Raw genomic sequence first — 22,885 nt, forward strand, 5'->3', positions numbered from 1 at the left:
TAACTTGTTTTTAGACAATCTTCACTTCAAGCTAATTTTCACTTGTTCCACTGGCAAATTTTGCCAATGAAACAAGCAAATTTCCACTTGTTTCAAGTGAATTTTCACTTGAACCAACTGAAAATTGTCTAAAAACAAGTTACTTCTTAGGTGATCATGTCTTATTTTAAGTGTAATGAGATATTTTGACTAGAAATAAGACATTTTGACTTGAAATAAGACAAATATTCTTGGTAAGATTTTGAGTTTTTGCAGTGTAGAAGTAGAAGTACTGTTCCTCTGCTGGTATGTGACTGCAATAGAAGTAGAAGTACTGTTCCTCTGCTGGTATGTGACTGCAGTAGAAGTAGAAGTACTGTTCCTCTGCTGGTATGTGACTGCAGTAGAAGTAGAAGTACTGTTCCTCTGCTGGTATGTGACTGCAGTAGAAGTAGAAGTACTGTTCCTCTGCTGGTATGTGACTGCAGTAGAAGTAGAAGTACTGTTCCTCTGCTGGTATGTGACTGCAGTAGAAGTAGAAGTACTGTTCCTCTGCTGGTATGTGACTGCAGTAGAAGTAGAAGTAGTGCAGTAAAAATCTCCTGCAGTAAAAGTCCAAAGTGTCTCATGTCAAATGTCCTGGCAGTAAAAGTGACTGAGCTCCTTTTTCCAAACAGTAACTGTGTTAGCTGGGATCTTTTCCATGCAGTTAGAAAAGGAGGAGAGAACACGCTGCACACTGCAGGCTTTTAAAGGGACATTACACTAAAACGGGTCCTCGCTTCCATCAACCATCTGCAGTTTTTCATGGTGGAGCTTTTATTGTGAAATCTGGAAATGACAGAAAGTTGAACCGACAAAGTGGCAGCAGGTTCCCTCTATCGTCTTTGAGCTTTTATTGTGAAAGGTTCCACAGTCTGTCATTGATCATGTGTTCTCTGTAATGGATCTGATTTCAAATGCAGTGAAGGACAAAACTCGAGCAAAAACTGTACTGAGGCAAAAGTAAAATTACTGCAGTAAAAATCCATGCAGTTAGAAAAGGAGAGAACACGCTGCACACTACGTGCTTTTATTTTTCTCCCTTTTTCCACAGCTGTTCCACATTTTCACCGCTTCAGTCTAAACGGTCCTCGCTGCTGGTTTTCATGGTGCAGCTTTTATTGTGAAAGGTTCCATGATCTGTCATTGATCATATGTTCCATGTAAAATGTAGCAAAGTCCAATAATCAAGCAAAAGTACATAGGTACACAAAAAAGCTACTGAATGACAGTAACAAGAGTACATTTAATTAGTTACTTAGTTACACGACATTTTGAAGCCTGGAAACAGTGACAGTCATTGTGATGCTGATCTTTTATATGGAGGCTGCAGAAATGGTACATTTACGTTTTTTGAAAGCGAAATCGAACTTTTGATGTTGAGGATGTCAAACTTTTTCAAAATGACGACTGAATTTCACGAACCTTTTCCATTCGCTGTTGTAAACACGCTGCACAGGAAGTGATGCGTTTTACAGACTCGAGCTCCATCGACAGAAAATCCAAGGAAAAAGACGTCACACAGCCCCGCCCACACTGTTTGATTGACAGGTGAGCTCTGGGAAGTGCGGCGCAGCAGTGCAGCACAGTGAAGAGCGCCAGCACAGAAAAATACAGTTTAAAAAACAGAGAATCATGCAGATAATCTCTTTAAAAAATGACAAAAAAAAACTGTTTCTGCAACTAACAGGACGTCAGTTTGGTCCCAGCAGGCGGAAATGGAGAAGGAAAGTACCATGATGATGATGATGATGATGATGATGAGGAGAGTGCAACCGAATGATCATTTTGGAATAGTTTTCCCTCCCGGCGTCCCAGTGAACTTGGAAAACCCCGACAAACTTTGTGCAGAGCGTTCCTCCAGTTGATCAGCGCCGCGCTTTGACAGCTGCTGGTCTCGTCTCTGCCCCCCGGCGCCTCAATCTGCTAATAAAGACGAGGGAATACAGCTCCTCGTCTGTGTCCCCCTCCTGGCCAACACACACACACACACACACACACACACACACACCCAAAACGCCCCACCCTGCGCAGAGAAAGCAGCGCAGACACAGATTCAAATAAATACAGCCGTGGGGGACAGATCAGATTTCAAAACCTGCATTGAAATGACAGATAGAACCGACTGTAGCCTCAGCGCTCGACTGAACTGTCCAAACTCTCAGCCTCTGTCTCGTACGGCGAAACCCGTCTTCACAGGACCAGAACATGGTGGGAACACGGCCGCTAAAACCCTGTTTGGTGCTCAAATGGTCCTGCAAATGGTCCTTTTTTCAGGAAGAATTAAGAATTATTCAGAATGCCTAAAATACTCCAAATGAAAACAGTGGTGTAAAAGGAAGTTTGAATAGCCTCTTGGGTTTCTTTAGTGTAATTTGGTTCTTTTGAACAAATTGGCTGAAAGTTGGAGTCATTATGGTTTCTTGTAAAACTGCGACCCCGAGCAAAGAAGAGACTCACATTCACATCCTCGACAAATTCAGGGAGGGACAAGTCTGCGCTTGTTTTCTTTCAAACCAATCATTATAAGCGAAGAAGTCACATGACCCACAAGCAGCTTGTTTATTGGCCAGAGGTGTGCGAACCTGTCATCCTGCTGATGGATGCAGTGTTCATTTTGCCAGCTGATTGGCCGATTTAGTCCTCGTCTTAGTCTTTTGACTAAAATGCACTTTAGTTTTACACTGCAAAAATGCAAAATCTTACCAAGAATATTTGTCTTATTTCTTTTCAAAATATCTCATTACACTTAAAATAAGACATGATCACCTCAGAAGTAACTTGTTTTTAGACAATTTTCACTTGTTTCAAGTGAAAATTCACTTGAAACAAGTGAAAATTTGCTTGTTTCATTGCCTAAATTTGCCAGTGGAAAAAATGAAAATTCACTTGAAATAAGTGAAAATTAGCTAGAAACAAGAAACAAATTTTGCCAATGAAACAAGCAAATTTTCACTTGAAACAAGAGACAGTTGTCTAAAAACAAGTTACTTCTGAGGTGATCATGTCTTATTTTAAGTGTAATGAGATATTTTGACTAGTAATAAGACATTTTTGACTTGAAATAAAACAAATAATCTTGGTAAGATTTTGCGTTTTTGCAGTGTAGTCGCCTTTTAGTCATCTGAGTTATTGAAATTTCCCCAACGTGGGACTAATAAAGGAATATCTTATCTTATCTTATTGTTTAGTTTTAGTCGACGAAATCTATAGACGTTTTAGTCTCATTTTAGGCAATTTTACAAATTTTTCAAAAACAATCAAGAAGAAAAAACAGGTCTTCCGGGTGTAATTTGAAACAAGTTTGTGGTGCAAATGTGTTTTCAGTGTCATCTATGAAAGGGATTATTGGCTTTTCCTTAGAATAATACATAACATGTTTATAACGTTACCTGTCATTGGGTTTATATACAGTAACAGAGTTCTTTAACTCATATTAGCAGGAGGTCAGCAAACTTTCTGACCTCATCTTGGCACTCCTCAGTCCTCAGTCCTCTTAGTTTTGTTTTTTTTACCTTCTCTAGTTTTCATATTCACTGAGCGCTCACTGAGAGCTGAGCTGTGAGAAACCCTCGTGGTTTGAGGCTGTTTCCTGTACCTGGGGTGTGCTTTGTGCTTCGTATGGTCCGAGTCCGCAGGATCACTTCCACGCTTCCCATTCACTGTCAATGTGAGCAGCTGTGCGATGCATTATAGTAGCGTTGCATTTCAAGAGACGGGACGTCACGTTGGCATATCCTCATTTGCATATGGTTGAGGTCTAGGCGACTTTATGCAAATGTCAGACGTCGGATGCGACTCGCTGCCTCTGGAAAAAATCCCGAGAAATTTTTAAATGTACTGTCATCGATCTGAAATGAAGACAGATTCTGCTTTTCGAAATCGTAGAAACCGAAAAAGAGCCGCCGTGTTGGTCCTCTTTGAAATCGGGCCCTCAGAGTGTTTGAACTGTTATAGGACAGAGCAGCTGCCAATCATCGGGGTTGGCCACGCCCCCATCTGCATCCAAATGTGGGAAGCAGCTCGTCACATAGCATCAAAAAACACACTCCTGTAGACTCTCTCTCTCTCTCTCTCTCTATCCGTCACTGTTTCTTTATTCTTGCTCTTTTTTATCAGTCTGTCTCTCGCTGCTGCTTTGGTTTTCCTCTCTCTCTCTCTCTCTCTCTCTCTCTCTCTCTGTCTTTCTGTTTCCCCTTTTCTCTCTCTTTCCTCTGTCATCTGTCTTTTAGTCGCTCTTGCATCCACACATACACACTTTCTACCACACACACACACTCTCACACACACACACACACACTCACACACACAGGTTCTCCTTGTCGCTCTCTGCTTCCTTTATCTCCCCATCTTTTGCTTTGTCTTCTTTCTTTCTCCCTCTCCCTGTTTTTCTCTTATTCACTCGCTCACAGATACTGTTGCCTCCTTTTTGACACACACACACACACACTCTCTCTCTCTCTCTCTCTCTCTCTCTCTCTATTTCTTCACTCCGCCTTGGTGTTTTATGAAATCATGTGCCAGCATCAGACTCTCCCTCCTCCACCTCCTCGCCTCCCCCGCCAATCCCATTTTTTTTTCCCTCCAACCTAAAAGTCTTTAAACTTGTTATTTCTTTTCTTCGTTTTTCTTTTTATTGGCTGGTAGGAGGGGAAAAAAAAGAGAGCGAGGACTATTTCGGGTGAGGTCTCTATGGAAACAGTGGAGTAGCAGCAGCAGCAGCAGCGGCAGCAGCGGCAGGGTACAGCGGGTACAGAGGAGGCTGACAGCTCGGCGGCCTCAGCGGCAGCGACGAGTGATGCTGTGGGCCGGAGGGGGGAGACGCTCCCGCCGCCTCGTCCTGAGCGTTTCCTTAACGATGAAAACCCGTTAATTAATTCAGCCTCTGATGCCGGACGCGCTTGTTTCGTTGCTTCACCTCGTCTCGTCCCCCCTCTTCCTCTCCTCTTTACTGTCTTCACTTCATGTCAGAGATGCTCAGAGAAAAGGACCCCCCTCTCCCTGTGTATTCTTCCATTTCTGTTATTTTTTTTTTTTTTTAATAATTCAGCCGACACTCAGAGTGACTCGCGGTGAGTTCAGCAGCTGAATAAGCTTCAGCTCACACGTCGTCATGTTTACAAGCAAAGAGAAGGAAGAAAGCAAAGTCCCACACTGCAAAAACTCAAAATCTTACCAAGATTATTTGTCTTACTTGAAGTCAAAAATGTCTTATTCCTAGTCAAAATATCTCATTACACTTCAAATAAGACATGATCACCTCAGAAGTAACTTGTTTTTAGACAATTGTCTCTTGTTTCAAGTGAAAATTTGCTTGAAACAAGTGAAAATTTGCTTGTTTCATTGGCAAAATTTGTTTCTTGTTTCTAGCTAATTTTCACTTATTTCAAGTGAATTTTCACTTTTTCCACTGGCAAATTTTTGCCAATGAAACAAGCAAATTTTCACTTGTTTTAAGTGAATTTTTCACTTGAAACAAGTGAAAATTGTCTAAAAACAATTTACTTCCGAGGTGATCATGTCTTATTTTAAGTGTAATGAGATATTTTGACTAGAAATAAGACATTCTTGACTTGAAATAAGACAAATAATCTTGGTAAGATTTTGCGTTTTTGCAGTGCAAGCGGCTCAGGTGATAAATGGATGACATGTTGCGTAATTTCCTCCAACAAGGAGGTGAAACCTGCGGCAGGTGGGGGGGGGGGTTGTGTTGTAGGGTTGGGAATCGAGAACCAAAATGGTCCAAAATGACTCGATCCATCGGAATCATTTGTGTCTACACATTATCGGTTCCTTTAACGATTCCTCATATTCCCACGTCCCTCAAATTTAATTTTGAAGGAACTCTTCAACCAGAACTACCATGGAAAAGAGAGCGGTCGAAAGCATGGCTACGATTTACCAAAAAAGACAGCAGTTTTTCCACCTGCCATTTTTTGCCAGGCAGAAATAACGTGGAAAGGAGGAAATGCGTCTAATACGCTGAAACACCTTTAGTAGCAAACACGGCGTTGAACATCGACAGTGCTGAGTGTGTGACAAGCCAGCTCCGCTAATGAAGGATCAGCTACGACCAAATCACTCAGCAGCTGGAGATGTGAGGGGATGTTAGTTAAGATTTACAACACATCCAGGTTTTTAATAATGAGTCAGTAAACTCGGCGTTGTCTGACGCAGGCTGGAAAACGTGCACTTTGATTTCCAGTTCAAAACATTTGGCCGTGTGTTTCAGTTTCTGTTAAACTCACGGAGCTGCGGCGGCTTCCGGTCTGAGCTTTCAAAATAAAACCTTTGTTATTGTGCGCTTCTCATTACTATTAAGAAACAAAGTTGGGGCTTGTGAATTATGGGAGATTCCTGGGACAAAAGACAAAACAGGAGGGCGGCAGGAGATGAGTCTAAAATAATTGAATTTTTTTTTTTTTTATTCACATTTATTTTTACTATGGGTTAAAAATGCACAAATGATCATATGATAACACGTTTGTTTATGTGTTTATGATTTAAAAATGGTAATTTGGATAAATTGTATGGAGGTCAGCTGATACAGTAGTTACCGAGTACGAGTAGTGGAGAAGGGGTAGGATTTAAATAAGCATACGCTTTTTTCTACTTCTTTTTGGACATGTTTTGTTGTTTCGACTATTCTGTATTGTTTTTTGCATTGTGTTTTTTTTTTTTTTTTTCACATGTTCAAAATAAAGCCTTCATTCATTCATAACCCGGGAAAAACAGGACTCTGCTAGTCATGTGTGGTTATGTGAGGATTAGGGTTGTTTAACAGTTTAGGGTTAGTATGGTTATGTATGGGTTATTGTATGGGACACCCACCTCACCACCCCCTGTCTTTCTCAGGGACATAATAACATACTGAGAATTGATGAGAGAATTGATAAAGAATTGTATCGATAAGAAGAGTCGATAATGGCATTGATATTGATAATTTCTTATCAGTACCCTCCCCTAGTTGTGTGATCGCCTCTGTCCGTCTGTCTGTCAGCAGGATCACTCAAAAAGTCCGGCATGTTGTCGCCAGCGATGAAGTGATTCATTTTTTTTGTGGGGGGGGCAATCAGCCGCCAAGGAGTGTGGCAAGGGGCGGGGCTTAGAGCGAGCGTCGTGACATCACCAAACCCGGCGAGGAAGTCGGTCCTGGTCTATTCTCTAACATTAAAAACTCATTTTTATAGACAAACTTTGTGCAGGTTTTTTTTTCTGTGTGTGTGTGTTTTTTTTTTTTTTTTTTTTTTTTTTTTTTTTTTTTTTTTACAGACGAGCCTTTTTTATAATCCTGTTTCATGCGGTCATGCTGATTCTGGTGTTTTTAATTGGTTTATGTTAATCCATTCTCTTTTAATTGGCTTGTTTTTGTTTATCTCGTGCTCTTTGTGCGAGGCGCTTTGAAACCTCGTGTTTTTAAAAAGCTGCTGAGGAACTGTAAAGCTTCACCGTGCGCGGCTGCATCCTGTTTCATCCTGCTGTGAAGTCGAGCAAAAGACGGGATTAACAGGTTGCTGACAAAAAGAAAAGAGAATAAGCAGATTGCCCATTTTAAGATTATAGCACCTGCATGTGTGTGTGTGTGTGTGTGTGTGTGTGTGTGTGTGCATCAACATTCCTCACAGGGCAATAAAGGGCATAATGTGATATTTTATCAGATTTCCAGTAACAGTAATGAGAAGAAGTCAGGGAGAATAAAAGAAAAATAAAGAAATTCATTACACTGCAAAAAGTCAAAATCTTACCAAGAATATTTGTCTTATTTCAAGTCAAAATGTCTTATTTCTAGTCAAAATATCTCATTACACTTAAAATAAGACATGATCACCTCAGAAGTAACTTGTTTTTAGACAATTTGCACTTGTGAAAAACAAGTGAAAATTTGCTTGAAACAAGTGAAATTTTAATTTTATTTTAAGTGTAATGAGACATTTTGACTTGAAATCAGACAATATTCTTGTAAGATTTTGAGTTTTTGCAGTGTAAGAGCTTGGGACAAAAAACAAGAAAGAACACATCGCAAAATTTGACAATCTGTGCACAAGTGAACGTGCTATTCTCTTCTGTTGTGTTTTATTCTGTCCTCACCTCTGTCCTCTGTCCTGCGCTCTCTCCTCAGCTCTGCTCTACGCCACCATCTTCGGAAACGTCACCACCATCTTCCAGCAGATGTACGCCAACACCAACCGCTACCACGAGATGCTCAACAACGTGCGCGACTTCCTGAAGCTCTACCAGGTGCCCAAGGGCCTGAGCGAGCGCGTCATGGACTACATCGTCTCCACCTGGTCCATGTCCAAGGGCATCGACACCGAGAAGGTGAGACGCCAAACCCCAGGGGCTTAAAACCCACCCGGGACGTCCCGTTGTTGCTAGAGATGATTCTGCTGTTGTGACAATCTCCCGTGTCCCAGGTTTTTATTTGCTCATGTCTGATTTTTCTGGATGAAAGTTCATGTAACCCACATCCAACTCCGATAAGATTTGAAAGATGACCAGTATGAACACATTTGGGCTGCAACTAATCATTATTTTCATTGATTCACTCAATAAATCAATGAATAACTTTAGATGTCTTCCTTAGTCCGACCAGCGGACAAAAAACCCTCAAAATTACTCATTTTATAAAGATATTAACAAAGAAAAGTAAGACATATTGGATATTTTTAATTGATAAATGACCAAATCAGTGTTTTTGCTCGGAAAATGATGATGACTCAAGTATCAAAATTATAATTGGTTGCTTTTCTGTTGGACTGACTAACTGGTTAATCAATTCATCATTTTTCAGCACCAGTAACAGCAGTTTGGAGTTTTGTCCTCCATGCCAACACTTCATCATTTCATCATTAAAGTCTGCTTATCCTCACCAGTGCAATTCTGATTTGAGAAAAATTCAAATTCAGGGTCAGATTGGAAATCATGCAGCTTTTTGCTCCTGACACGGGCTTGAAAACAGCATGTGTGCATCATGTGAGGAAGAGAAGAAACGAATCATGCAGAAATAAAATCTAATTTAGGCTCATGGAGCTCATTTTGAGGAGACAGTCTGGTCACAAGAGCAAAACAGGAGACGAGCATCGAAAAGAGACAAAGCAACAACAACAACAACAACAAAAAAGCCTCTACACGCAGGCAGCCAGCCGGGGTCATGACCTCATATTCTGCCCACGCTGAGCTGTGAACTCCTGACCCGCTGCAGCCGAGCACACCGCGGCACTCACTGATGGACGAGGAGGAGGAGGAGGAGGAGGCTGCCTTCCTCCTGTGGACGGTTAAGGAGAGGCCGTCTCCCCGGCCGCGGCCAGGGGAGTGAGTTTACACTCCTTCACATGAACCTGCAGCTCGCTTTATGCAACAGGTAGTGTGAGCGACCTCAGTGCTCAGAGCGCCGTTCCCTCCATGAACTCGTCTCCTCCTCCATCATTCCTGCTGATTACCTTCACCTGCTGCCCCAGGTGTACATCAGCCCACGACTCCATGGCTACAGTGAAAACTATGAGGCTGAATCAGATAAAAACAAACAAACAAACAAGAACAATTGGCTGCGTGGAATTTCATGGATATCTGGATTTTGATGTATGTCAGAGGGTTGGAAGCAGAGCACAAAAGCCACAGCTGAGTGTGTGTTAGCAGTGAAGATGGAAAACACACTTTTTTTTTTTTTTTTTTTTTTTCAAAACAGAGTAGAAGAAAAGATCACAAGACATTCATCTGTTTCTGTCTGGAAACACAGAGTCAGATCAGTTAGGGTTGATTTTTGGCTCTGAGGCAAAGTAAATATTGTTCATTTTAACATGCAACTTCTCGAGGTACCACGATTAAGTGTCTAGATGCTGTGTTTATCAGAAGTGTTAAGAACAAGACAGTGATGAATTCTACATGGTGAAAATATATGGTAAAAAAAAAAACAAAACAGTAATTTTTCTGTCAGCAGGGGTAAATTTACTGTATTTCGTACTAATTTCCAAAACACAGACACTGTAAAAATGAGTCTCCATGTGGTGTGCTTTTGGGACAATATTGTCTAAAACAGAAAATCCATGAGACGCACGGTTCAGTTCAGTTGAGAGCAACTCCGATGTTCGCCGAGCTGAAGACGTCCAGGAGTGGAAGGAACTAATTACAACTAATTAGTCTGACTGAGTAGCTTCTCTGAGTGTTGTTTTTAAAATCAGTAATTTTACTTTTGCCTCAGTACAGTTTTTGCTCGAGTTTTGTCCTTCACTGCATTTTAAATCAGATCCATTACAGAGAACACATGATCAATGACAGACTGTGGAACCTTTCACAATAAAAGCCCAGCCAGCAAAGATGAGAAGAGGAACCTGCTTCGGCTTTGCTGGCAGATTTCACAATAAAAGCCGCACCATGAAAAACTGCAGATGGTTGATGCAAGCGAGGACCATTTGAGCGTAATGCCCCTTTAAAAGCATGCAGTGTGCAGCGTGTTCGCTCCTCCTTTTCTAACTGCATGGAAAAGATCCCAGCTAACACAGTTACTGTTTGGAAAAAGGAGCTCAGTCACTTTTACTGCCAGGACATTTGACATGAGACACTTTGGACTTTTACTGCAGGAGATTTTTACTGCACTACTTCTACTTCTACTGCAGTCACATACCAGCAGAGGAACAGTACTTCTACTTCTACTGCAGTCACATACCAGCAGAGGAGCAGTACTTCTACTTCTACTGCAGTCACATACCAGCAGAGGAACAGTACTTCTACTTCTACTGCAGTCACATACCAGCAGAGGAACAGTACTTCTACTTCTACTGCAGTCAGATACCAGCAGAGGAACAGTACTTCTACTTCTACTGCAGTCACATACCGGCAGAGGAACAGTACTTCTACTTCTACTGCAGTCAGATACCGGCAGAGGAACAGTACTTCCACTTGAGGAGCAGTTTGTAGTACTCTGTCGATCATTACTGCTATCAGCTGTGATACCTGACCTGAAATCAAATCCTCCCTTGTAATGACTTACAGCTTAAAACACTGATTTTTTTTTTTCTTCTTTTTTTTCCCGGCAGCTCCTCTGTGTCTGAAGTCAAACAGCGTCAGATCTGGAAGTCTTTTTGATAGCAGCGCAGATCGTTTTTAAAGAAACCCGACTAAAAACCTGAATTCACAGTTAAAGTCGCCTCACGCTTTATTATTCCTCCATGAACCGAGTTCAAACCCCGCACCGCGCCGCAGCTCTTCATCAGTCCTCACTTTAATTTAAAGGAAGGAAATTTGGCCGGCCCTCCATCCAGGATGAGCCTCAAACACGTCCACCTTCTTCACACGGCTTCAAGCGGCACATGAAAAGCGAGAAACTGACACTTTTGCATAGCCTCCCTTCCACGAATTCATTAATTTGCAGAGAGATGTACACTTTCTTTCTTTTCTCCGCGTCAGAATCGTCTTGCTGCTGAAACGCGAGGGCCGGATCTGCAGCCCGGCGCATCGCAGACGCCTCTCAGGCCGTTTATTCAGGCATTTCGAGTCACTTACAGCCTTCAAAGCTTCGCTGAGAGGGGCAGCCAAAGAGAGGAAATAATGAAAGCAAACACACATTAACAATGCTGCTTTTCTCCTGTGTGCCGCAGATTAAAAAAAAAAAAAAAAACAGCTCAGTTCTTTCCCTCCGTCTCTGCCTTTTCTCCCCGTTTCTCCCCTTTCTCTTTAGCCTTTTCTGCACAGGACTGGAACCGCCCGGGGACGTCCAGTGATTTATCATAACTGCGTTTTCTGTTGATGATTCTGCACCCGTGAGACTCTGCCATGTCTGTAAATTGTAAAATCAAAATTACCTCCAGTTTTGGCAAAGTGAGAGAGAGAGAGAGAGGTCTCCTGATGATACTAATCCAGTATAAATGAAATGCTCTGCAATTTTTAGCCCTAATTTATTTTTAGCATGCAGTGTAATTTATGTTTCTCCCTGTTGTAGTAAAAAAAAAAAAAAAAAAAAAAGCGGAGACTGGTGGAATCTGTGGAGGGATTTGAATGCATTTTTCCAGCCCAAATTTCAGGGTTCACTTATTTCACTAAATCAAGGAAGAGCCAACCTGTAAAATTCTTGACATTTCTATTCTATTTTTATTCTTTATTTTTCAATTAGTGTAAATAGTAATTGGTTTACCAGAGCCTGGTTTCATAAATACTAAGGATGAGTTAGCAAAATCCCCTTTTTCTGGCTTCCCCAGACTGAGACCAGATGTTGGACACCATTTCCACCTCTGTACGTCCAGTGGTTCACTTCCTATGGGTAGCATCTCCTGTTAGCTTAGCATAAACACTTGAAGTCTACAGGAGTCGTTAGCCTGGCTCAGTCAAAGTGAAAAAAAAAAAGAACCTTACAGTAACTCTGAAGCTGTCTGGTTTACACAGCGGAGCACAGTGCATTTCAAACACGTCTTATGTGTTTAGCCAGGCTAACGACTCCCATAGACTTCAAGTCTTTATGCTAAGCTAACACACAGTGCTACCCATCAGAACTGAACCCGTGGACGCAGAGAGGTGAACATGGTGTCCAACATCTGGTCTCAGTCTGGGGAAGTCATTAAAGGAGTATTTCGCCCAAAACGTTGGAATATTCCTTTAAGACCTCAATGCAAAATGGTGTTTTTGTCTTCCTGTGCGTGTGTGAACCCGTCACCGATGGCGACGTGAAGACTTTCGTTTTTTTTTTTTGTCTTGAGCACAGCGCAGTGAGAGAATCGAGCCACTTTTCAGCCAAGATGTCAGGAAATGAGTTTCCAAATCTTAAAACGTTGCCTCCCCCAGACCCTCTGCTTTATTTTTGACTTTTCCCAAACACATGATTTGCCCCACGCCACGTTTATGCTCATATTTGTCTTGTATTAATGGGGTTTGTTACTCTTTCTAACTCCCACACAGACACACACATTTACATATTCATATCCACACACACACTTACCATACATATTCTCTGTGTCTCTCTCTGGCTTCCTTGGATATTGTGCCAACACTCCCCTGCCTTCATCCCCTGCCCCCCACCAAGCCCCCCTCCCACTTTCTGTTTAGATAATTATACACTCTTGAAGAGACATAAGGCGAGTTGTGCGCCCAGCCTCAATATAAATACCTCACAGCCAGAGCCGGGCCAATTAGTGGATATTTTTTTGTCACTTTGGGAGCTGTTATGCGGCACACACTCAGCTGTTTATGTGAATACACACACACACACACACCCCCTCCCAAAAAAAGAGCACGGGCTCCCGAAAGCAACTCGGCGCTACAAATATCCTTGACTTGAAGAGGAACAAAGACGCTTTCTGAAGACGTGTGTGTGTGTGTGTGTGTGTGTTGTGTTTTGGAGGCTTTTAGATGATTTATTCCCCCCCACCCGCCGCCAATTTGTTCATATTTAACAAGGCGGGATGCTGGAGGACAGGATAATGTTTTGTTTTCTCACAGTTTTACCTAAACTCTGCAGTTAATTAGGCTGGATTTTATAATTTGAACTAATGAGTTCGACAAACCGGTTTGGATTTACATTTTAGGATTTACATTCCTCTTGGCAGACGCTGTTATTCAGCCGGAATTACACAGCAGGAGAAAAAGCTTGGATTCCCAAATTGACAGTATTACACATCATCTGCAGCAGCGGGGTGGCACCCTGCTGGACTGTCTGATTCAAACCCCCTGATACCAGGCGTCCACTGTGATGTCCCTGGCCGAGGGGAACCTGGACCCACAACATGAATAGAGCCCCTGCACTGCAAAAAGTCCAAATCTTACCAAGATTATTTGTCTTATTTCAAGTAAAAATGTCTTATTTCTAGTCAAAATATCTCATTACACTTTTTTACAAGTAAAAATTTGCTTGTTCCACTGGCAAAATTTGTTTCTTGTTTCAAGTGAATTTTCACTTGAAACAAGTGAAAATTGTCTAAAGACAAGTTACTTCTGAGGTGATCATGTCTTATTTTAAGTGTAATGAGATATTTTGACTAGAAATAAGACATTTTTACTTGAAATAAGACAAATAATCTTGGTAAGATTTGGACTTTTTGCAGTGCGCTCTTCTCATCCCCAAGAATGTAGGACCATACAGGGGTTGAAGTTCACAGAGCATCGTATTTATTAATCATAAACATCAGACAGGAGAAGATATGCCCAAAACAACAAGCAAAACAACTGAATATAGCCCTGCCCTTACCTGACGGGCAAAACAATGAAAACAAAAGACATCATTTTACCTGCCTACTAATTTTTAAACAGGAGAAAAATGTTAACAAAAAAAGGGCTTCTCCTTCCTACCAGATGCTGCTCTCGGTTTCCTTTTCAAACAGATATTTACCATTTTTACAAAGAACTTATCTACACCACTAGGTCAACACACGAAGCTAACAGCTGTCACTCCAAATCACTGCCAAAGACAGTGAAATCACAAAATCACAGAATCACAGCGTGGCCTCCATTGTTGGGAATGGAAAAAGAGGAAAAGGGGCGGGAGACGGCTGACCAGTGACACACACCTGCAACTGAACACACACACACACTGATTTGCAGGCACTGAAGGAGAAGAGAAGGAGAGAGGGGGAGAGAGAGAGCTGTCACATTCAACACAACACAAAAACACAGGTCATAACACCACCCTGCCGCAGTGCCCTGCAGCAACACACTGTTAAAGAAAACAGAACGGCATTTTGTCCTTTTCCTCAACCTGCAGCTTCAAGAGTTTTACACTGTGGTACATTCACAAGCATGATAATACATATAATATCACCTTTTGGTCAAAGGTTACACCGACAACAACAAAGCAGCACTAATGAGACTCTGGACTCTTTAAGAAAAGGTGAACTACATCAGTTTGAGAGCCGGAAAGCGGTTATTTTCTGCGGTCTCCACTGCGTCCTCGCAAAAATAATAACCCTCTACTCTCAAATCACAAACCAGCTGTTACCCCCTCGTTGCTTATTTGATTCATGAGACACTGGAAGAACTTGGAAAACCTGCTGACCGAGGCCGACTGCACATGGCAACCCACTAATTTAAAGAGTTTAACAGGGAGTTTTAAACTAAAATGGTTTAACGTCTCCGTGAAATGACCTCACGTGACCTCTACTTGCTGTCAGATAGTGACATCATCCTGCTCTAGTAGCTGTGCATAAAGATTTCAACCAATAAAACCTTCACAAATCTTTGAACATCCTCTCTCATCCGCCGTGTCCCTTCAAAATAAAAGCGTGCCTCTCTCCCACACTGAGATGCTGTTGGTTTGCACTTGTGATGATAATGTGCAAAATGTTATTATTATTATTATTATTATTATTGTGGTGCATGTGAATATGATGGGGTACATGATCCTAATATTCCTCCATTCTGCGGTGCTGTTGGTTTCAGATGCATGTGTTACAGGTCGGAGGTTGAATTTACTGCTATTACACACACACACACTGCTGGCATCGCAGGCATGTCGGGTGGCCCTCCGCAGTGTGTCATGGTGATGCTGGACTTCTTCATCCGTTCCACCTCTGCATCTTCCCCTGTAGCCGACCTCTGACCTCTGACCTCCTGAAGGCTGAAACAGCAGTGGATTATGAAAACACCTCCTCACGCCCTTTAAAATCAAGTTTCTGCTGCCAGATCTGGGTCAAATATTGTTTCCGAATGTGTTTTATTTATTTATGTATTTATATATTTATTGTGGGATTGACTCCCCAGCAGCACAAGTCAGTTTTATGATGCGTTCATATCAACGTGGCTGCCAAGTAGAAGAAGAACCTGCATTTTCCTCCAACCGTCCATTTTTTATTTTTTATTTTTTTAACAAGTTGGAGCTCTTCTTTAACAAGTTCTGTTTTTTTTTTTTTTCATTTCATTCTGTATAGCATCAGCTTGGCAGCCAAATGTGGCCGATCTCAGCCAAAACCGCAGCGCTAATCCAGCTAATTTCACATTTTCCTCCCTGCTGTTTCTCGGTTTAGTGGCTTCGACTTCGCTGCACCAGCATCTGCACGTTTTTCCTCTGCTCCTCACGAGTCTCTCTGCCCCGCAGGTCCTGTCCATCTGTCCTAAGGACATGAGGGCCGACATCTGCGTCCACCTCAACAGGAAGGTGTGTATCTATGTGTGTGTGTGCTTTCATTTTTGTAGGGAGAGATACAAGATTAGTTTGCATCACAGTGCATAATGCAATAATCTGCAGCTTTACATGTTGACAAGCTAATTAAAGGAAGAGACCGGAGATGTGATGCTGCTTTAACTTTGCTAGAACAAAAAAAAGGCGAGTAGACTAAACGTGTTGTTAATTTACCCAAATGGAATTGACTTGGGGGTTCAATGGGATTAGATAGTCCCACTTGTTTCCAGAGCTAATCTCATTTTCTTGATCCTAGCGGGCCGATCTGCTTTTATCCTGCCTCGTTTCAACGGTTTTGCATTTGAAGAGTTCATTTGCAAAAACAGATAAAAGCCATTCTTAAAATGAATACACCTTTTTCACTGATACTGCTTGGAGTACACACACACATATACACACACACACACACACACACAAAGCATGATTTAGGATAATAAACATTATGCCAGGCTAAATAAACATATAAAAAATAGAAATAAATATAAAGTAAATTTTAATAGAACTCAATAAAGTTTAAAAAGTTTTAATAAATTGAAATGGAGATATCTGTTTTTGCAAATTGACTTGGGGTTCAATGGGATTAGATATTCCCACTTGTTTCCAGAGCTAATCTCATTTTCTTGATCCTAGCAGACCGATCTGCTTTTATCCTGCCTCATTTCAACAGTTTTGCACTTGTTCCTGAACCTGCGTTGAAAACAGGTGGCGTTATCTCGTCCTTTTTAACCTCGTCTGAGGAAAGAACAGATCGGCTCGCTGAAATAGAGATTCTGTGCCGCGAAAAGTGAGGGAAAATGATTTGGAGAGGAGTGTAGAGAGAGAGTGCACCACTGTGGGGAAAAGTAAATCTAAATATACACTGCAAAAACGCAAAATCTTACCTAGATTATTAGTCTCATTTCAAGTCAAAAATGTCTTATTCCTAGTCAAAATATCTAATTACACTTAAAATAAGACATGATCACCTCAGAAGTAACTTGTTTTTAGATAACTGTGTCTTGTTTCAAGTGAAAATTTGCTTGAAACAAGTGAAGATTTGCTTGTTTCATTGGCAAAATTTGCCAGTGGAAAAAGTGAAAATTCACTTGAAATAAGTGAAAATTAGCTAGAAACAAGAAACAAATTTTGCCAATGAAACAAGCAAATTTTCACTTGAAACAAGTGAAAATTGTCTAAAAACAAGTTACTTCTGAGGTGATCATGTCTTATTTTAAGTGTAATGAGATATTTTGACTAGAAATAAGACATTTTTGACTTGAAATAAGACAAATAATCTTGGTAAGATTACCATTTGCAGTGTATGGGCACTGAACCAGCAACTCTTTGAAGTTCAGGCTTCGGGTTGCCAGGTTGGCTTCATCAGCACCCAGCAAGGGCACCTTCGGTTGTGTAAGAGCCCTCTCCAGTGGCCGACACTAAAAACCCACTAAAATTAGTCTGGTCTCACAATAGCGAGGGCCTGTTGATGTGTCATTATCTGTCTTTTTCCAAAAATAACCCTCGTGCATATCGCCGAATATCCTCTTTTCAGTCAGAGGCGTTTTTATTTACTAAGTTGTGTTAGATGTGCGGGGATTTGTCTTGGCGGCGCCGGAGCAGAAACTCAGACTGACAGCTCGGAGGGGAGTGACAGATGGTAACACAGCGAGACATATGATGGAGACTAGACTCCACATATGACTTTTACACAGCTTTGTTAAGCCGTTTGGCGGAGATTTGTACGTGGAAAATCCTCCCGTCCCGTCTGCCTGAAGCGCAGACGGGACTCCGCCGCCTCGGCAAACCGAGGCGGCGGAGACTCGCCGTGTTTCCCTGGTGAGTCTCTGCTGCTGGATTATTTCCTGCGAGAGAATCTCGTTTCCTCCCGTGGACGTCAGCTGGTCGGCAGGAGGCACGGAGAAACGAAACGTAACGCGGCGCCGATTTGGGAAAAACTCAACCCGGGCCCGAGTGTGTGAGCAGAGCAGAGTGGGCACAGGGTTGCCAGGTCTGTGAGACAAAAGCAGCCAAACAGCAACTCAAAACCACCCCAAAACCCGCCCAACCTGGTATAAAAAGGGCCCAAAAATCAGCCCAATACCAGAACTCAAAATATGCCCATAAAAATCCATATATGTTGCTTTTAAAGTCCAACAGCATTACTATAATTGCAAAATGCACTATAATATCTATAAAATAACACCATAAACATTAAAGGCAATTTCCCGAAACAGTTCTTTCACCTATTTAATTTACAGTATATCAGAACTTAAAATATAATATGGTGCTGATGATGTGATTGGTCATGTGCTGAGTGGCCTCACACAGCATTGGCATATTGTTTGTCTGTGGAGCAGGTGACATATGTGGATAGTTTATATGCTGATCTGGCCCGGAGTCAGTTTGATTTGGGTATAAACATTGGTCATTCAAAATATGAATCTTTATTCATGTCTGCCCAAGCCCAACCCGCGGACAAAATTTGTTACCCGCGGCAACACTTAAAAAGTAGCCCAATTGGGCGGAAAAAACGCGGACTTGGCAACCCTGAGTGGGCATCATTTCATCCGTCAGTTTCCGTAAAAAACGCCTTACCGATCTGCTCAGGCCGCTCGGCTCGGCTCGGCTCCACCCACAATGCCCTGCTTCTCCGTCATCAACTGGATGTTAATGTTAAGATCGCACACAAGCAACCAGCTGACGCATTTAAGACGGAGCATTTCATCAAAGTGTCGGGCTGCTTGAGCGAATACGTGATGCTGCTCTTCTCTCGCTCAGGTGTTCAACGAGCACCCGGCCTTCCGGCTGGCGAGCGACGGCTGCCTGCGCTCGCTGGCCGTGGAGTTCCAGACCATCCACTGCGCGCCCGGCGACCTCATCTTCCACGCCGGCGAGAGCGTCGACACGCTGTGCTTCGTGGTGTCGGGGTCGCTGGAGGTCATCCAGGACGACGAGGTCATCGCCATCTTAGGTACGTGCACGTGCGACTGTGAGCTTTGTGTCGAATCCTGGTGGAGATCAAGGGTTTCCAAAGTGTATGGGAATGTGACAGTGAAGCAGGGCAGTGCAACACACACACACACACACACACACACACACACACACTCCATACAAACCTTCTTCAACACTGCTGTTCATGAGTTGGTCCATACAAAGTGACGCCGTGCTGCCGAGCTTTTTCGAACGCCACAGATCTTTATGTTGAATTCTCACAGAGACTCTGAGGTTTCCAAAGATCCCAAAGACATCCTGCTGAAGTCCAGGGAAATGTGCTAGTCTAGATGGAAAGGGGGGGTCCACGATCATAGGGTGGGGTTTTTTTTTATCGGGACCTGTTTTTTTCTAAATCCATGAAGGGTGTATTTTAAGATTCTGCCAGGTCCCAGGCTGAAATAATGTCCCGTGGGTTTCATTTTGAACCCTTTCTTACAAAACCCGGGTACAAAACCTGAAAATGGAAAAAATAGAAAATAACTTTCGAACTTTACATGCTACAGGGACAAATAAACACATTTTCCATACAATTTGGACCCAGGGAATCTATTAAAATGGTTATTATTAAGATTCAAACACATTTTGACTCCATTTCAGGACAAAAACTACAAAAAAACTAGGTGAAAATCATCAGATCACGTCTATATTTCTCTGTTTACTAAATATTTTGGGTGGATTTTTCTTGCCAATTATTTTTTCTCAATCCTTGAAGGCTGCACTTTAGGATTCTGCCAGGTCCCAAGCTGAAATAATGTCCCATGGTGTTCATTTTGAACCCTTTCTTACAAAACCCTGGTATAGAACCCGAAAATGGAAAAAAATAGAAAATAGCATAACTTTTGAATCATACATGCTACAGGGACAAATGAACACATTTTTCTATACAGTCTGGACCCAGGGAATCCATTAAATGGTTATTATAAAGATTCAAGCACATTTTGACTCCATTTCAGGACAAAAACTAAAAATAAAACTAGGCGAAAATCGTCAGATCACGTCTATATTTCTCTGTTTACTAAATATTTTGGGTGGATTTTTCTTGCCAGTTATTTTTTCTCAATCCTTGAAGGCTGCACTTGTGTCTAAAACGATGCACAACACATGCACATATTTTCTATTTGATGGTAAAGCTGCAGCTGTAAAGCAACGGCATCAGTGTGAGTGTGTTTGAGCTTCAGTGATACACAATATGGATGTGACACTGTCATACAAAAAAAAAAAAAATGTTTGAAGCCTCTGCACTAAAAAGGACATTAAAAATGAAAATCAGAGTGTAAAACACAAGCAAATGATTTTTCTGATTTCACGTCTTCACCTGATTATTCACAGCAAACCCCGTGTTTGATGTCTGACCATTTGACCGAGTGTGTGAGGCGGTGTTTGCATGTGTGTGTGTGTGTGTGTGGGGATGAGATGCTGTGTCCAGAGGAGTGTGTGGGCGTAACTCACAGTAACAGTAAGTGTTTGCGATGGTTCGGGCACTGAAACATCCACAGTGACACGGCAGATAGGTGGAGACTCGCGAGGAGGAGGAGGAGGAGGAGGAGGAGGAGAAGGAAACCGAGTGTGGCAGGTTGACGGGACGTCGCGAGGACTCCGGCAGCGAAATAACACCACATAGCACATTGATAATCTGGGAGGTGAGGAAGAAAAAAATGGAAAATAATCGGGGTTTGGTCTCGGGAAAGCGCCGGAGATCGCTAACTTCTTCAGACAGTCCATGAAAAGAGAGAGAAAGAGAGAGAGAGAGAGAGAGAGGGGAACTTCAACACCTCATATGTCTGCATTCAATATCTCACTGCAAAACAGAGGAAATAATCCACAGATAATCTACCACAAACTCACCAGAATAACCACATCATGCATCAAATTCCTCAGGCTCAGCAGCAAATGCAGGAGTCCAAGTGTTCGACTTTTTTTTTTTTTTTCAGGAGCTAAGAGAAAGAGCCTATTTTTAGCCTGATGACAGTGCAACTTTGAGTTTATCCAGTCGGATTTGAGGGGGTTTTATGAGCCCAAGAGGTCGGAGAATTCTCTCAACCCCCCCTCGAGAACGGCGTAATCCTTCAACCGAGGTGAAAATGGGAGAATCGCCAAATTGGAATCAGCGGGTTTCCGTGCGACAGAGGCGGCATGAGTCTGACCGCTGTCTTACGGCATCATTTTTGGGGGGAATGTAAACACCGGTTTGTGTCGAAAAACACAGGAAGACGTTGTGTACTTGCATTGCAGGCTCGCCTTTATCTCCCAGCATGCACTCTGCAGCCGCCGAACATTCGAACTGTAATATTCATGAGCAAAGAGGAAGCCAGAGAGGAAGAGAGAGAGAGAGCAGGTCGCCGAGGTAACGCGGTGGAAACGCCACTTTACCGAGACAAACACAAGACAGCCGGGAGGCCACGGCAGTCACACACACACACACACACACACACACGCCTGCACGCACACACACTCGTCTGTGGGACGCCTCGCCGACTGACGGACAGATAATAATAACGCGAGCCGCGCGCGTAATTACAAACAAGAACCGGTGCAGATTTGCAGAGTGTTGTGCCGCTCTGACGTGTAATCGATGTTGTCGAGATAATTTGAGGTAGCAGCTCTCGCTCGCTCCTCCTCTCTCTCTCTCTCTCACACACACACACACACACACAAACACGATACAGTAACACCGGCGTAAGATGCAGTCACATTTAAATGAGTGATTTTATGATTACATGACTTTTTTTTTTTTTTTTTTCCGATTTAAATTTGCCTCCTTATGTGACAAACCGGACATAAAACACACACACATCACACGACATCACACTCCCCTCCAAAAGTACTGCAACAGTGAGGCCAATTCCTTTATTTTTGCTATAGACTGAACACATTTGCGTTTGGCATCAAAAGAGGAATATGAGACAAGAGATCAACATTTCAGCTTTCATTTCCAGGTGTTCACATCTGGATCTGATACACTAGCTGTATTTTTTTTTTTTTGTTTTTTTTTTTCTTTAAACAAAAGATCCTTAAAAAGCTTCATGTTGTAGCTCATCATATCATACCTCATTACACCTAATCTGGCCTGACTGAATCCCTCTAGTCCCTCGAGGCCCGGGTCAAGGTGCCTCAGGGTGGCGGCACTCCTTTCCATCCATAGTAAGTGGAAAAAAATCTCTAACTCTAAGGGCCCTATCTTGCGCCACCCGCTACCCATTGCCACTACCCGCTACCCGTGAATTACGCATTTAGCAGCTTCCGCTATCCCTAAACGGTATCTTGCGGCCACGCTACCCGCTGTACATTATGCCGACACCGTTATTTGCACCTGGAGGTGTGTCCGTGGGCGTGTTTCATGCGCTATCCCTAAAATTGCTATCTTCAGCACACACTTTAGGGAAAGCGGATAGCGGGTGCTCAGGACCACCCGCTATCCCATTTGGGCTTTTACGAGAGCGCGCCCAGGCGGCTTCAATGTGCGTCCACTTGGACACATGTGGACGTGCACATGTGGCTCCACGTCCCAAATAAAAAGCCACCTTGCTTTAGCCTCAGTTGAACCCCTGAGAAAATGGCAGAGATAGTACTAAATTGCGGGTTTCGGTTTTAGGATTTAGGATAGCGCAGCCTGCCCTTAAAGGCAATGACACCTGGCACACTGATTGGTTTAACTGGCATAACACCCAAAACACGCCTATGCATAATATAGCGGGTAGCGCAGGTGTTTTACGGATAACGGGAGGTGTGCAAGATAGCAACTTTTATGGGGGAACGCCTCTTACGCAACGCTAAATCCCCAAATAACGGGTTTAG

The 22,885-nt window shown here is 42.6% G+C and overlaps 1 protein-coding gene across 1 annotated transcript in view; it reads left to right on the forward strand.

Annotated features, from left to right (window-relative positions):
• Positions 1 to 22,885, forward strand: part of kcnh5b (potassium voltage-gated channel, subfamily H (eag-related), member 5b) — a 208,562-nt gene that overhangs the window by 114,691 nt on the left and 70,986 nt on the right. The window contains exons 9-11 of the mRNA XM_030044846.1: positions 8,141 to 8,340; positions 16,034 to 16,093; positions 18,875 to 19,067. Coding sequence (XP_029900706.1) covers positions 8,141 to 8,340; positions 16,034 to 16,093; positions 18,875 to 19,067 — 453 coding nt within the window. The remainder of the gene's footprint in view (positions 1 to 8,140; positions 8,341 to 16,033; positions 16,094 to 18,874; positions 19,068 to 22,885) is intronic.

The sequence above is a fragment of the Myripristis murdjan genome, chromosome 22, assembly GCF_902150065.1.
Source record: "Myripristis murdjan chromosome 22, fMyrMur1.1, whole genome shotgun sequence".
In the NCBI taxonomy this organism is placed as follows: Eukaryota; Metazoa; Chordata; class Actinopteri; order Holocentriformes; family Holocentridae; genus Myripristis; species Myripristis murdjan.